At 41.4% G+C, this 17,116-nt stretch overlaps 1 protein-coding gene and 1 long non-coding RNA gene across 3 annotated transcripts in view; one reads left to right on the forward strand and one right to left on the reverse strand.

The window, feature by feature from the left end:
- Nucleotides 1-14,179, reverse strand: part of Chi (LIM domain-binding protein 2 Chi) — a 72,616-nt gene extending 58,437 nt beyond the window's left edge. Inside the window, exon 1 of one of the 2 annotated variants that reach the window (XM_028174921.2) lies at nt 13,748-14,179. In XM_028174921.2, the coding sequence (XP_028030722.1) occupies nt 13,748-13,774 (27 nt within the window). In that variant the 5' untranslated portion in view covers nt 13,775-14,179. Of the gene's footprint in view, nt 1-13,618 lie in introns of both variants that reach the window. The other variant, XM_028174922.2, reaches the window with a different exon arrangement.
- Nucleotides 1-17,116, forward strand: part of LOC149500065 (uncharacterized) — a 159,098-nt gene that overhangs the window by 110,072 nt on the left and 31,910 nt on the right. The window lies entirely within an intron of this gene.

A 17,116-nucleotide genomic window follows, 5' to 3' on the forward strand; every position in this document is an offset into this window, starting at 1 on the left:
CGCACCGCGCGAATATTCGTATCGGCGAATGTCCCGTGGCCAGGCTGTTACGTTGTAGATGTCTACGGGGTTCCAGTAACCACTTAACACCAGATGGGCTGTGAGCTCGTCCACCCATCTAAGCAATAAAAAAAACTTAAATAAAGGTGGATTGCGAAAAGCCGCCGAGTTCTGACACCGGTTTGGCCTATTAATCTAAGCTGCAAAAGAATACTCTTTAAGAATAAGCGAGCTTAGTGATGAACGTGCTCATGATCCACTTGACCTTAAATGGTATGGTGATGGCATGGTAATGGTATAGTAATGGCATGGGTACTAAAGACAGCGAATTTTACAGAGAAATTGATTCACATTTTCTATTATTTTATTTCGCAAAGTACCAGGTTCGCATAGCTTGTAGGCAGTGGTTTTCAGCGAGTCATAACATAGTACTAATAAAAATAAATGAAATAAAATAAAAGAAAGCCTTTTATTTCGCCCCTAAAAATAACTAAATCTTTTTTTTTTTTATGAGTTAATTTATCATTGCGTTCACATTCATTTTGATAATTTAATAAATATAACGAAAAAAAAAAAATTTTTTTTTGTAAAATCTTATTAAGTATGTATTTCCATTTATCACAGAAAAGACTTTTTTTTACAATAACCCAATTACGCATTAAATAGTCTAGTATTCAAAAAGGACAATGTCATAGGTGACAAAAGATTTATTATAACATTTTTTAACGGGCTCCTGCGAGGCGACCAAAGCTCGCGGCTTCGCTCGCACCGCACGCTGATATCTTATGTCGTGACTCCATCCAAGCACATCTCGCCTCTATGACTCCCTGGTATTTTAATAAGGTTATTGTACTTACAAGTACCGAGGGCAGACAAACTTGACTATTTATTTATGTATCTATATATTAATACGTGAAGCAAAAACTTTGTACACCTTGTTACGAAAATTGCGCGGACGGAGGAGCATGAAAAGCACACTTATGAAGAATATAGAGAAGAAATGCTGAATGTAATTTTTTTTGAAGTATGCATAAATGTTGCCGTTGTAACTGTACTTGAGACCTTAGAACTTATATCTCAAGGTGGGTGGCGCATTTACGTTGTGGATGTCTATGGGCTCCAGTAACCACTTAACACCAGGTGGGCTGTGAGCTCGTCCACCCATATAAGCAATAAAAAAAAAGTACACTAAATCAATAAATGAAAACATTAGACACACTACCATATATTTGACACACCATGTCGTTTATACTCTTTTGTTTATTGTTTAAAGTTTAAATTGACAATAGATTAATATTGTTTGTCTTTAATATTATGTATTTACTAGCTGACCCGGCAAACATTGTTTTGCCATATATAAGATTTCTAGGGAATTTCTAGTGTAGAAAAAAAAACTAACTTATTGTAAGTGTGTAAGGATGTGGTACATGACTGAAAGAGGTATGTAGTGCTGTGAACGATGAGGGATTAAATAATAAAAATAACAAAACCTCATTCAACCACGACTCATTATAACAAAAACAAAAAAGTCCAAATAAAAAAAAATAAGTTAGGGGTGGACAACCCTAATCACTTAGGGGTATGAAAAATAGATAGTAGCCGATTCTCAGGCTTACTGAAAATGCATAAAAAATTTCATGAGAATCGGTCAAGCGGTTTCGGAGGAGTATGGGAACGAACATTGTGACACGAGAATTTTAGAAGATATCTACAGTAGTCTTGGCGTAATCTGTGATTATAGAAGTAAAGTATTTTACAACAGAACCATAATAATGTTAAAACTTATAATTTTAATTAATTATGGTCGAATTTCGACCAATAGCCCGACCACTATTATCGAATTAAAATGACTATTTTAATTCTGAAGTCGTCGGGGCCTAAATGATATAACGCGCGGTGTATTTCGGTGACCGTATGTGACTTTTCCCGGTTCTTAGCACTCTAGAATTCGTCTCAATGTGGAATATGCAGAATTGTAGGGGCTCCGATGCCCACTTAACATCAAGCGCGTTGTGAGCTTGTACACCTGCCTACGCAATAATATATCGAGGGGTGAAACTCTATTTGATTTAAGCGATACCACATACACACGTTCAGTAGAATTATCTATATATTAATAATACGTGAAGCAAAAACTTTGTGTCCCTTTTTACGAAAATTGCGCGGACGGAGGAGTATGAAATTTCTAGAGAATATAGAGAAGAAGTGCACAATGCTAATATTTTTTTAAAATAATGCATAAAAGATACATTAAATCAATAAAGAAAACATTACACACACTACATACCATGTATTTGACGCACACGCGCATGCATACTATTTATTGTCAAACTTTTGTTCTTGACGTCTGTTGTCAAATTGAGAATAGATTAAATATTGTTTGTCTTTATTAATATTTTTTACAGCGTAGTCTTGGCGAAATTTGTTATTATAAAAGTATAAAATACAATCATAATAGTGTACAAACTTACAATTCCAAATAATTATAGTCGAATTTCGACTACTGCGGGACCTCTAGTATATGTATAGTTATGACGGAATGGCTGGTTCCATGGTGTTTTTAAAATGATGACGTAATCAACGTCACTGACGTCACTATCATTATGATTGCCTTCCATAGGGACAGTAATTAAAAATTACTTTTCCAAACAATACCATTTATTTAATTTTTATTTTTATTGCTTAGGTGGGTGGGCGAGCTCACGACCTATCTGATGCTAAGCGGTTATCGGAGCCCATAGACATCTACAACGTAAATACCGCCACCTACCTTGAGATATAAGTTGTAAGGTCTCAAGTATAGTTACAACGGCTGTCCTGCCCTTCAAACCGAAGCAGGGTGGTGGTACGTACCCCTGCGGACTCCCAAGAGTTCCTACCACCAGTAATTACGCAAATAAAACAAATTAAATAAAACATGAGTATGGTACTAACAACTAATTAAAATACCAGGGCGCTATGAGCACGCGGAGGTGGGTTCGGATCGCGTGCCAACATCTTTGTTCTCTAGGGCCGTGAACTCGACTGCAGGTGCATCCTCTTTACTTGTATTTAAATGAAAATAATATTTTTAACCGACTTTAAGAATGTCGTATTCTGAACAATTTTGCGGGATGATTTTTTTATTTTATTTTTATTGCTTAGATGGATGGACGAGCTCACAGCCCACCTGGTGTTAAATGGTTACTGGAGCCCATGACATTTAAATGGTTCATCTACAACGTAAATGCGCCACCCACCTTGAGATATAAGTTCTAAGGTCTCAAGTATAGTTACAACGGCTACCCTACCCTTCAAACCGAAACGCATTACTGCTTCACGGCAGAAATAGGCAGAGCGGTAGTACCTACCGATGCGGACTCACAAGAGGTGTTCTTAAAAAAGTGTCTAAATTTTCTACCTGGGTTATTTTAGTTTTGTTTTTTTTTTCACTTTTTCTACGAAATAATCCAATAGTTAGGACGAACATATTTATTGTTCATGGAATAATAAGGCCTTTGAAATCGATTGTTTTACATTCAAACTAGGGATGGGTTTTTTTATGATTGAAGTATTACTGGTGGCCCGGAGGCCTTTCCAGTTTCACCAGAACAGCTGGGCGAGTAGAGGCTCAGCCAGGAGAGGTGGGATTTGCTAACAGCTGTCCGAGCGCCTCCGAAGGAGACCTAACAACTCAAGAGCAGCTGCTTCGCGAATGAATCTACTACCGGATCGGAATCGCGACCCGCTGAGAAGATCCGGCGAGAAACTCAGCGGGCTGATGCATGGGTTAGGTTGCACGTCGAACTCTTTGTCGACTTCGACGAGTACGGTTACCGCGTTAGAGCTGAAGGCGTCTAATGCAAGAGTTATTTGACACTTTCGCGTTTATAATATTAGTAGGATTTTATCGTGAAATTCGCGAAGAAAGTAACCAACTCGAGAGAAGTTCTTCGCTATTAGAACCGCATTTTTTTCATTCCTCCAGGCTGTTTTACTGTCTATTGACGGAAACAATCACCTCTGCTTCTTTTTCTCCACCTTATCCTACTAGGTGGGGTCGGCACAGCTAATTTTTCTCTTCCATTCTCTTCTATCAGCCGTCATCTCAACACCTCTGTCTCTCATATTGTCATTCACACACTCCATCCATGTCTTGTTCGGTCGACCTCTTCCCCCTCTACCTTGCACTACCATTTCGATATATCTCCTAGTCACATGGATCTCCTCTCTACGCATCACATGTCCATACCACGCTAACCGTCCGCTCTTTAGTTTGTTAATTACCGGGGCTACTTTCATACTTCCTCTGAACAAAACAGAAACAATCTCCTCAAAATTACTTTTAAATAAGGACAGTTTATACGCTCAGAAAACATCTTCGTGGCAGACTTTCTTTTGATTGTATACACGGACGTTTTTTTTTATTGCCCTTGTAGTCAGACGAGCATGCGGCCCACCTGATGGTGAGTGGTTACCGTCGGCCATGGACTTCAGAAATGCCAGGGGCAGAGCCAAGCTGTCTACTAGTCTAGATAAAGTACTAGGGCATTATGAATTCAAAGAGATCTGAGATTTAAAGTTGAGAAGTGAATATTATAGTCGTCGTGACCTAAAGGATAAGACGTCCGGTGCATTCGTATGTAGCGATGCACCGGTGTTCGAATCTCAGGCGGGTACCAATTTTTCTAATGAAATACGTACTCAACAAATGTTCACGATTGACTTCCACGGTGAAGGAATAACGTCGTGCAATAAAAATCAACTCCGCAAAATTATAATATGCGTAATTACTGGTGGTAGGACGTCTTGTGAGTCCGCACGGAAAGTAGTTATGTGTTACGTTAGGCCACGACTAAAAATCTCCATGAACAAAATATCAAAATCTTTATTATTTTTTTATAACGAATTTCTCATCCTTCGTCATAATTGTGTTGTTCCATTGAAGGTCATTCTCACATCACTTAGATTTAATTAGCTGATTTAACCCAAACGTGCAATTGAATATGTTAAGTGAATTGTTATTTTGTATCATCGAAGTCGTCGTGGCCTGAAGCATAAGACGGCCGGTGTGTTAATATCGAGTGACGCGAACAGTCGGCATAGGTCGAGGTTCGAATCCCACCCCGGATACACATTGTTCTAATTTGGTTTAAACAACATTTTTGCAACTTTACAGGAGAGCCATTTAAAGGTTAAAATTTGAAGAAAATATTTTTATAAAAAAAACTTTTTTCAACCATTTGAATGGAGTAAACTTGATTGAAGTTCAGTTAAAAATAATCGAACTGTTGATGCTAAAAATTAGTTGCTGTTCGTTAGTCTCGCTAAAACTCGAGAACGGCTGGACCGATTTGGCTAATTTTGGACTTGAATTATTTGTGGAAGTCCAGAGAAGGTTTAAGGTAGATAAATATGAAAATGGTCGGAATTAAATAAAAATAACAATTTAGTTTTTCCTTTGATGTGTCCCCCGTCGAACGGATTCCTTTTGTTTGTTTTAAGTTTGTTTTATACAAAAGTTTACATTTATTGATTGAGGCACTACGAAGTCTGCCGGGTCAGCTAGTACTAAATAAAACGCACCTTTAATTACAAGAAACGAGGAGATAGCTAGAATAATCCAAATGTCCAAAGCAGCAATGACTAAGCTCACTAGGATATGGAAAAACCACAATATATCCCGTAAAATCAAAGTGAGGTTGGTACGTAGATTGGTCTTCTCAATTTTCCTAGCGCAGAATCCTGGACGATAAGACGAAGTGAGAGGGCAAAGATCGACGCTTTTGGAATGTGATGTTTTACTGGTGGTAGGACCTTTTGTGAGTCCGCACGGGTAGGTACTACCGCTCTGCCTATTTCTGCCGTGAAGCAGTAATGCGTTTCTGTTTGAAGGGTGCGGCAGCTGTTGTAACTATACTTGAGACCTTAGAACTTATATCTCAAGATGGGTGGCGCATTTACGTCGTAGATGTCTATGGGCTCCAGTAACCACTTAACACTAGGTCATCGTGAGCTCGTCCACCCATCTAAGCAGTAAAAAAAAACAAAAAAAAGGTGGATGTTGCGAATTCCGTGGCCAGCACGCCGAATCAACTTATCCATTCTGAAGGAGCTTGGTATTGCCACAAGGCTGTTCCCTATCTGCTTCCAACGTATTCTCACTTACTTAGGTCACATCGCTCGTAGAAGCCCCGGTAACTTTAAGGAGGCGATGGCAGGTCAGGTTGACGGGAGAAGATCACGCGGACGCTCACCTACCCGCTGGTCTGATCTAGTAAAGACACTCACCGGTCTGCATTTTTTTTCCTATCTATTCCAGTAACCTCGACGGGTTATACTAGATTCGCCGAGCTTGTAGATGAGCTCACGGGGCTCAAACCTGACGTCGTTGCTAACACGAACCCTAGCAAGAGCCGCGCTTCGCAGAATCTACCACCGGATCGGAAACGCGATCCACTGAGAAGATCCGGCGAGTAACTCAGTGGGCTGTGTCTGAGAGTTAATTCACTCGCCGAGCCCTTCGTCGCAAGCGACAGGTTCGATGAGAACGATGACCGGTGCTTGTGGTACCTAAAAGCACCGTTAGTGGATCGAAAGGATCCGAAAGGACGTGATTTGGGTGACGTCGACTGCTTTCCATTCGGTCCGCAGGATCGGGAATGTCGGTCTGCCAATAACCGAGGCTATATAGACCGCCGAGGACAGGAGAAGGTGGGGAAGCATTGTGGTCAACATTTCAAATTAGACACGACCTTCAGCAATGAAGAGACCGACTCAGAAGAAGAAGAAGAATTACAAAGATTCGTAGTTAATAAGCGAATATAATAAACATTTATTACATTTTAACCGGTATCACAATCAATCCGGTCTTTTTGAGGCGGCCATAAATTACGATTTAAGGAGCGGGATAGTTGTTGTACAATATAATTGAGGTTCAAAGTCTCATGTCTCAAAGCGGTGGCGTTGCTTTGTGTGATCTGTGAGCTCCGGTAACCACTCATTACCAGGTGAGCCGTGTACGCGTTCATTTATCTAAGCTATAAATAAATCAAAAGCATCAGCAAGTACCAGGGAGTCATAGACACGCACAAGTAATTTAGCCGCGACATAATTAAAAACATCCGCTAAGTGCTAGGAAAGCATAATTGAAACTTAGAAGACATCAGCTGAGCGCTGGAAAAGACTTAGATGTTTGGATGTTGGTACTAAAAACATATTTTGCGTTCATATATATCAGTCTCTGATGATGATGATAATGATGATGAGCTTCGGTATTCACTTTTAGATAGAAGGGCGGTGAACACGTTCACGCTCTATGCAATAAATAAATTAAAAACATCTGCTAAGTACCAGGGAAGCATAGAAAACACAGAGGTTAGCTGCGACATAATCAAAAACATCTGCTAAGTACCAGGGAAGCATAGAAACACGGAAGATAGTTGCGACATACTGAAAAACCATCTGCTAAGTACCATGGAAGCATAGAAACACAGAGAAGATAGTCGCGACATACTCAAAAACATCTTCTAAGTAGGTGTACCAGGGAAGTATAGAAACACTGAAGTTAGCCATGACATTATCAAAAACATCCATCTAAATTACCAGGGAAGCATAGAAACACAGAAGATAGTCGTGACATACTCAAAAACATCTGCTAAGTAGGTACCAGGGAAGCATAGAAACACAGAAGTTAAAGGATACACTCTGATCGATCAATATGACTTGGATCCTTGATTGGTTCTTTCTGAAGAAACGTTTTTGTATTAAGATCTTAATTGTTTAATTATTTCGGTGTATTTTTACTTATCAGAATTTATTTGGAGGGCATAAATTTACACCTGGTGTGTGGGCAGATGGATATTTGTACGGGCGATATGTCCACCTGCTGTAGAATATCACCTTGCCGATTATTCAAGGCTTTTTTCTTGAAGATAAGCGAACGGAGTCCATGGACATCAAAACGTAAACGTCGCCACTCGCTTTGACACACGAAGTTGGAGTTTTTTTTTGTTTTTTTTTTTATTGCTTAGATAGGTGGACGAGCTCACAGCCCACCACACACGTCCAGTACTGGATATAGATCTCCCTCAAGCCTCACAAGGATCGGTCCTGCGCTGCCTACATCCATCCACCATCCACGGTCAAGGTCAAGCCAATTAAAACATTTTCAAACTTCAATCAACAATAAACAAACGCCATGATATTCTTAATCATTCGTCATCATTTTGGTCATCATACCATTCGGGTCTTTTTTTTATTGTTTTTTTTTTGTTGCCCTTGTAGGCAGACTAGCATACGGCCCACCTAATGGTGAGTGGTTACCGTCACCCATGGACTTCAGAAATGCCAGGGGCAGAGCCAAGTCGCTGCCTACCACTTAATACTCTCCACAAGCCTCGTTTGAAGAAGGACATGTTATAGCGCTCGAGAAACACCGTGGAGGGGAGCTCATTCTATAGCCGGATGATGCGTGGCGAAAAAGACCTCTGGAAACGCACAGTCGATGAACGCAGTGGCTCCAGATAATATGGATGAACTCTGCTCCGATGGCGGGAGGTGCGATGATAAAAAGGAGATTATCTCAAACAATCCCTCAGAGCATTGCTTGGGTGGGTGGACGAGTTCACAGTCCTCCTGGTTTCTAAGGTCTCAGTATAGTTACAACGGCTGCCCCACCCTCAAACCGAAACGCATTACTGCTTCACGGCAGAAATAGGCACGGTGGTGGTACCTACTCGCGCGGCCTCACAAGAGGTCCTACCACCAGTAAAAATGGTCTGGATTGAGCTCCCCTCCGCGGTGTTTCCCGAGTGCTATGACACGTTGTTCTTCAAACTATACTTGAGCAGTGCGCTCAACAGTAGATAGCTGCTCGGCCGTGCCACTGACATTGCCAATGTCAATGTGCGACGGTAATAACTGACAACTAAGCCGTCTATCTATTAAGGTCGTGAAAAGGGTAAGTCTGACTCGAATTCTTTATCCTTCCGGACTCACCATACTAGTGATGTTTCGATAATCTATCCGTATATTGGTTTTTAAAAAAAACAAGAATATATTGCCTTAACAAGCGGGCTATTATATCCTGCTACAGTTCATCAGCTAATGAATGCTACAGACTAATCAAAATTACCGGGAAATTACAACATGTACCCCAAATTGTCACGGTGACAACCATTTCGTCACTTTATACCAAATCAAAGCAAAATAAATTCTAACGGGCCTTTAGTGGCGCTTTTAAGTTTTCGTAACTTTATTATCGATTCTGCCCATACCACCAGGAAAGCCCCATTTTAGCGGCTGGACTATAGTTCCACTCTAGTTACGCACAAGGAGTTTGTGTTAGAATTGAATGCTATAGCGTCAGAACGCGCGAAGAAAAAGTTTTAGATTTGAAACCAAAACTGTACCGGTATACGAGGGCTGCACTAAAAGTATCGGGAATGGAATATTTCCACTGTTCCTGTCATATTAAAATCTTTTTAATTGAAAACTCCTTGGTTTTAAAAATCGAATACCATTTATTTATTTAAGAGAAGATTCTCGGTCTTGTCACGAGGTTTTGTCAAACTTGTTTAGTCGTTGAAAAAATGGAATTGACTCGAGAAAATTCAAGAGCGATGATTTATTATGACTTTCGAAGTGGTTTAACACAAAAACAGTGTGTTGACCGGATGATTTCTGCATTTGGTGATGAAGCCCCATCCAAAACCACAATTTATCGCTGGTTTGCTGAGTTACGTGTCAAGCTCAGTGATGATCCCCGTCAAGGTCGTCCAAAAACTGCAGTCACCCAAGAAAACGTTGATGCTGTGCGTAAGCTGATTGAGGAAGATCGACATGTGACATACCGCGAAATTCAGGCAACTTTAGACATTGGCATGAATCAAATACAAATAATTTTGCATGAACAATTAATTAGGTGTAAAAAAGTTGTTTTCCCGATGGATACCGCATTCGCTCTGTGAAGAGCAAAAAGCGGCTCGCGTTCCTTGGTGCGTCAGAACTCTCGAAAGATTCCACGCAGGATCCTCAAATGCTGTATACAACATTGTATCAGGTGACGAATCCTGGATATACGCGTACGAACCCGAAACAAAAAACCAGTCACGAGTTTGGGTGTTCGAAAATGAGTTAAAGCCAACAAAAATTGTTCGTTCACGGAGTGTTGCAAAAAAAATGGTGGCCACGTTTGTCTCCAAAACCGGCCATGTTACGACTATTCCTCTTGAGGGACAAAGAACGGTTAATGCAGAATGGTATGCTAGCATTTGTTTGCCACAGGTCGTTTCTGAACTTCGTAAAGAGAACTGCAACCGCCGCATCAACCTCCATCACGACAATGCAAGTTCTCACACCGCGCACAGAATAAAAGAGTTTTTAGAGCAAGAAAACATAGAATTATTAGACCATCCGCAGTACAGCCCCGACCTAAGCCCTAATGATTTCTATACTTTCCCTAAAATAAAGAATAAATTGCGTAGACAGAGATTTTCATCACCTGAAGAAGCTGTGGACGCCTACAAAACGGCCATTTTGGAGACCCCAACTTCCGAATGGAATGGTTGCTTCAATGATTGGTTCCATCGTATGGAAAAATGTGTCAAATTTCGTGGAGAATACTTCGAAAAGCAATAAATATATTTTTAAATAGTAATGCTGTGTCACTTCGTTAATTCCCGAAATTTTCAGTGCCGCCATGTATTCAATGTACATATTCTCTAATTTCGGTGCTCTTCTTTTTATTCCCTCTCATGTTGTTGTAAGTTTTGGCAGGCAGAAAGGCGATTGCATGCAGCAGAGATGCGGATGTTGCGATGGATGTGTGGAGTAACGAGAATGGATAGAATACGGAATGAATATGTTAGAGGAAGTCTGAAAGTGGCACCTGAGCTGAGAAGGGCGCGTTTGGGATGGTATGGACATGTGATGAGATGAAATGAAAATGAGGTTGGTAAGAGAGTATCAACTATGAATCTGGAAGGATATAGAAGAAGAGGTAGACCTAAGAAGAAATGGATGGATTGCGTGAAAGACGATATGTGTAAGAGGGGAGTGAGCGAAGAAATGGTTGGTATATGATAGAGGAGTATGGAAGGAGAAAATATGTTGTGCCGACCCCAGGTGATTGGGAGAAGGGCAGGAGAATGATGATGATATTCTCTAATTTCGGGTTCCGTGTAGGAAGTTTTTTTTTTGTTCCTTTATTAATTTGTTGGAGTTCGACGGCGCAGCGACCGAGTCACACCAGACCCATTTTTTCGCTACCTAACCGCTGGTAGCCTAGGAGGCTATTCCAGCTACGCCCGGACGGGTGGGTGAGCTCACGGACTCAACCTGAGAGAATTGCTAACACTGGCCCTAGCAAGAGCAGTGCTTCGCTTAATCTACCACCGGATCGGAATCGCGACCCACTCAGAAAATCCAGCGAGAAACTCAGCGGGCTGTGTCTATGGGCTAGTTCACAGGTCGAACTCTTCGTCGGAGTCGATGAGAACGGTGACCGGTGCTTGAAGAGCCTAATGTATGTAAAGGCTTTTGCACACAATTTTTTTATTATATAATATGTAGAATGAGGATCGTGGCGGACAAAACAAAATTATTCCACTGTTACACTTTTATTCCAAAATCTTCTTTATTACAATTTACATTAGGCCTTGCTCATTTTAACCGTCTCCGCCATCTTCCTTTTTCCGGTCCATTCTCTTTTCCCTTTTCTTATATTTTTCTCTCACTCATATGAGTTGAGTATGAGTATGTTCCGTTATTACTAATCCTACATTTATACATACATTTACCTATCCTTAATATATATTATTAACAATTTCTACAGTCCTTCTCGACAGACGGCAGATCTTCAGATAGCAATTTGTTTTTTTCTGTTCACCTTCGCTTCCTTCCCTCCTCCATTATCAAATAATTCGTTTGACATTAGCATTGGATATTAAAGCATTTGTTTGAATTAAAGTCAGTCAAAACAATATTTCCCTGTTGACAGGTGTCGCTAAAACATTCGCTCTTTTATCGTATTTCTTAACAAAACACGTGAATTTATTGTAATTATCAATTGTCTTTATCAATTTTATCAAGATTATTCTCATTGTTGCTTCGTCGTAAATTGGCGAAGAATTTTTACATCGATTAGATCGATCATTGTCGAGTAGAATAATAACCGATCTCGAGCGAGCTGCTCATGGACCTGTAAAAAGCCAGCGGAGATCGATAAACGAACTCTGCTCACCTGATGACGCATTGCCACTCAAGGGAGATGCAATGTTCACTATCTCATGAGATTCCGTTCTAAACAGTATAATCCATAAATACGTAATATATGAGGTATGGCGACCGCCTAACATCAGACAGACCGCGAGCTAGTCTACCTAGCAAATAACAGTTTAATTCGTGTTTTTTTTAAACAAAAACAGCAGCTAATCCTCCATTACTGGTGGTAAGGACCTCTTGTGAGTCCGCGCGGGTAGGTACAACCACCCTGCCTATTTATGCCGTGAAGCAATAATGCGTTTCGGTTTGAAGGGTGAGGCAGCCGTTGTAACTATACTGAGACCTTAGAACTTATATCTCAAGGTGGGTGGCGCATTTACGGTCGTAGATGTCTATGGGCTCCAGTAACCACCTAACACCAGGTGGGCTGTGAGCTCGTCCACCTATCTAAGCATTAAAAAAAAGCTAAATACTTTGTGTCGAATTAAAAAGTATACATACATGTCGTTGGCAAAGGAATCTGCGACCTTGATCAATTAACAATGACCAGACATTGCTACTGTCATGTCGCTACAGACAATCAACGCGCAGTTTTACGTAGATAAATATATTGCTTTAATAACATTAATTTGGGTAGGGTAAAGGTCATTCGGCAAGCGCGTGTTATCATCATTCAATCATAAGTGATTATTTAAAGTCGTAAAAAGCAAAACAAAAATCACTTTTTTTTGCTCTAAGCACCGAATTATCAAAGATTGAACGTTATTTAAATCTCAATAACAAGAAAAAAGCAGATCCCTCGACTTAGAAATGTAACCATAAAATTTTGTTTTGTTGTGTTGTGTTGATTGATATTGTTGTGTAAACAATAATATTTAGTTTACTAGAAGATAGGGTTGATCATTTTGATTTTTGGACTGCTCCAATGATGTTTGAGTGAGAATTATCACGATGGTTTCTCTGTCTCTCTCGTTACCTTAGATAAACCGGTTTTGAGGTTACACAAATAAATTAATAACGCATTTATAAGTATTATCCGAGTGGATTACATGATGTGTTTATTTATAATTGTACGGTGTGACTAAGAATTCAGTTGAGTCCGCGTAGTTAAGTTTTATGGTCAAAAATCCACCGAGCCGGATTCTAAAATAGAATAAAATAACATCATTACTACACACGAATGTCTCGAGCGAGATTCAAACAACAAAACTGGTTTTCACGTGATAAAAAAAATATTATACAGTCTCACTCGAACGAATACCAGGCGCACATAACCTACAAGATATCGATTCGTAAACATTCCCTCCAAAATATGCGCCGCACAAAAAAGGGGTTACGAAAAAAGTCTTGCTTAGTTTCGATTGCAATTTAAAAAAAAAAAAAAAGTGAGCATACGAGGGATAGACCTCCGTACCTCCGTGGTTCGTTCAGCGGCGGCCGCCCCACTCGTATGTTAAAACCTCCGGGCACCGGGGCGAACTACCCCGCATTTCTGCCCCAACACAACAGTAATAACACTGAGCCCAAGCTCTTCCACACTTACGATGTTCCTGTTGCTCTTCTTCCTCATACGAACATCGCACGACGTTTATCCATACTATTTTAAAACTACACACTACACTGACACTGGAATCCTCACGATCACTGACATCGAATTTTAGTTTTTTTTTTTTGTGTTGGCGTTGTCGCGTGCAGCGTCTGCCGGCCGGTGCGAGGACGGGCGCGCAGGTAGCGAGACCGCGGCTTGCTCGAGCGAGTTACGACGCAATGTTTTACATTATTTCACTGATCACTTGAGGAAAATGTTAGCGTTCGCCTCATGACAGTCGCGTAGCGTGGCGCATTGTGTATGTGGATGAGAAGTACGCGCGGCGTGTGTCGCTCGATCGTACTGGGTAACGTCGGGGGTCGCGTCGGGCGGGTGCGCCGCTGCGGGGGGACGCCTGTTTTGACGACGCGCGCCCGACCGAGGGCCGTTGTAGCGACGAACACGACGGACAGGTGGCGCGGTGACTTTTTACAAGTAAAGCGCTTCAAGCAAAACTCATAAAGCGATTATTTAAGGCTAACAAAATATTAAAAATATTAAGTTTAATTAAATGTGATGAATTTGATGATAATCCTTTATTTTTGTTTGAGACTTTGTGAATTAAGATATACTATAGGGAAAGAGATTGAATTTGACTGTTTAACAAGGAATATCAAGTGACGATAATATGTACAATACTGACCTTAGAACCTTAGAACGCTCTCTCAATATACATCTATATATCTCAAGGTGGGTGGCGGCATTTACTTTGTAGATGTCTATGGGCTCACGTAACCACTTACCAGCAGGTGGGCTGTGAGCACGTCCAACCCTCCAACGATTTTTTTTTTCAGTCCACCTATACGAGACCCAATTTCATTAAAATATGTTTATATTAATAGAAGTAAATTTTGTGTCATCTATCTCATAATAATATGTTATTTCTGTCAATGATACTATTTTATAAAAAAAACACTCTTCGTTATATATTTCTTTGATACTTTGTTTTCGCAATAAGTTCTTGAAATGATGCCATATGAAAAACATTGTTGATTTAACAGACCAAATGATAAGCCTCAGTAGAATAAAGTTTTTTTTTATATACACATCTTCTATTAGTTCGGTTTTAATTTTTCATTGTGGTTCCGTCGAAAGCGTTTCAAGCCACTTTAAAGTCTCAATCATGTTCTAAACCAATGAATGCTAAAAATTAAACAATTATTAAAATTGAATACCTACAAACTTTACAGTACGCATTCGTTTTTATTAGCTTATTAGGAATTAATTTAAGTCCTAATAATGATCTTCGTTTTGTCTTATTTCTGTACTATGTGCATTTTAGGTAAGTAATCCCCGAACGCGTAAAAATATGGAGTCATGAATTTTGGGAGCCGGTATATCCACACGTTATAAGTTTAGTATTTATAGGTTTTATTGTGAATTAATATAATTTTGACTGCGCGTTTTATCAAATTAGGCGTTGCAAGCCCTTAGAACAGAATTTACTGATACCTAACAAAAGAATTATGATGCCACTTTTATTCTTAGGCGCGGCAAACATATTTACTATAAAAGTTGGCACAGGTACACAGATGTGCCCGTGGAATATTAAGCAAAACAATCAGTGATATCCATACTCGATCCTGTGGACCGAATGGTAAACAGTCGACGTCGCCCTAAACACGTCATTACGGATCTTCCCGATCCATTAACGGTGCTTTTAGGTACCTCAAGCACCGGTCATCGTCCTCACCGAACCCGTTGCTTGCGACAAAGGGCTTGGTAAATTAACCCATAGACACAGTCCGCTGAGGTTCTCGCCGGATCTTCTCAGTGGGTCGCGTTTCCGATCCGGTGGTAGATTCTGCGAAGCACTGCTCTTGCTAGGGCCAGTGTTACAGTATTAACACCGCCGGTTTGAGCCCTGAGAGCTTACCTACACGCTAGGGTAACGCTGATATAGCCTCTCAAGGCTATCAGCATAGGTAGGGAAATAAAAAGAGATATTTATACTGATGCGATTACATCTATATATAGGTTCAGTGTGCTTAGTGCGAGTTTTTTAACGTTCTCGATAGCGTAAAAGTTAGCTCATATTGGTATGGAATGGAATCGTTTGTCTACGTTTGCCGCTAGGGGCGCTGCTCCAACTTTTGAAGTCATGGCCTAAAGGATAAGACGACCGGTGTATTCGTATCTAGCGACCCCGTCATCTGACTGCCGGAGTCCCGCAAGGCTCCGCACTCTCCCCGTTACTATTTAGTTTGTATATCAACGATATTCCCCGGTCTCCGGAGACCCGTCTAGCGCTCTTCGCCGATGACACGGCTATCTACTACTCGTGTAGGAAGATGTCGTTGCTCCATCGGCGACTCCAGATCGCAGTAACCACCATGGGACAGTGGTTCCGGAAATGGCGAATAGACATTAACCCCACGAAAAGCACAGCGGTGCTATTCAAAAGGGGTCGCCCCCCGAATACCACTTCGAGCACCCCACTCCCCAATAGGCGCGTAAACACCTCCGCCGTTAGCCCCATCACTCTCTTTGACCAGCCCATACCGTGGGCCTCGAAGGTCAAATACCTAGGCGTCACCCTCGACAGAGGGATGACATTCCGTCCCCACGTAAAAACGGTACGCGATCGCGCCGCGTTTATACTAGGACGACTCTACCCAATGCTTTGTAGACGAAGCAAACTGTCCCTCCGTAACAAGGTAACCCTCTACAAAACTTGCATACGCCCCGTCATGACGTATGCAAGCGTAGTGTTCGCTCACGCGGCCCCCACCAACTTGAAACCCCTTCGGGTTATACAATCCCGATTCTGCAGGATAGCCGTCGGAGCACCATGGTTCCAGAGGAACGTGGACCTCCACGATGACCTGGAGCTCGACCCCGTCAGTAAGTATCTACAGTCGGCATCGCTGCGCCACTTTGAGAAGGCGGCACGACATGAGAACCCTCTCATCGTAGCCGCTGGAAATTACATACCCGATCCTGTAGACCGATTGGTAAACCGTCGACGTCGCCCAAAGCACGTCATCACGGATCCTCCTGATCCATTAACGGTGCTTTTAGGCAATACAAGCACCGGTCACCGTCCTCGTCGAACCCGTCGCTTGCGACGAAGGGCTCGACAAGCGAATTAACCCACAGACACAGCCCACTGAGTTTCTCGCCGGATCTTCTCAGTGGGTCGCGCTTCCGATCCGGTGGTAGATTCTGCGAAGCACTGCTCTTGCTAGGGCGGTGTTAGCAATTCTCCGGTTTGAGCCCCGCGAGCTCACCTACACAAGCTAGGGTACGCTGAAATAGCCTCTCAAGGCTATCAGCATAGGTAGGAAAAAAAAAAAAAAAAAACTAGCGATGCACCGGTGTTCG

This window comes from Bombyx mandarina, chromosome 24 (assembly GCF_030267445.1).
Source record: "Bombyx mandarina strain Sakado chromosome 24, ASM3026744v2".
NCBI classification, from domain to species: Eukaryota; Metazoa; Arthropoda; class Insecta; order Lepidoptera; family Bombycidae; genus Bombyx; species Bombyx mandarina.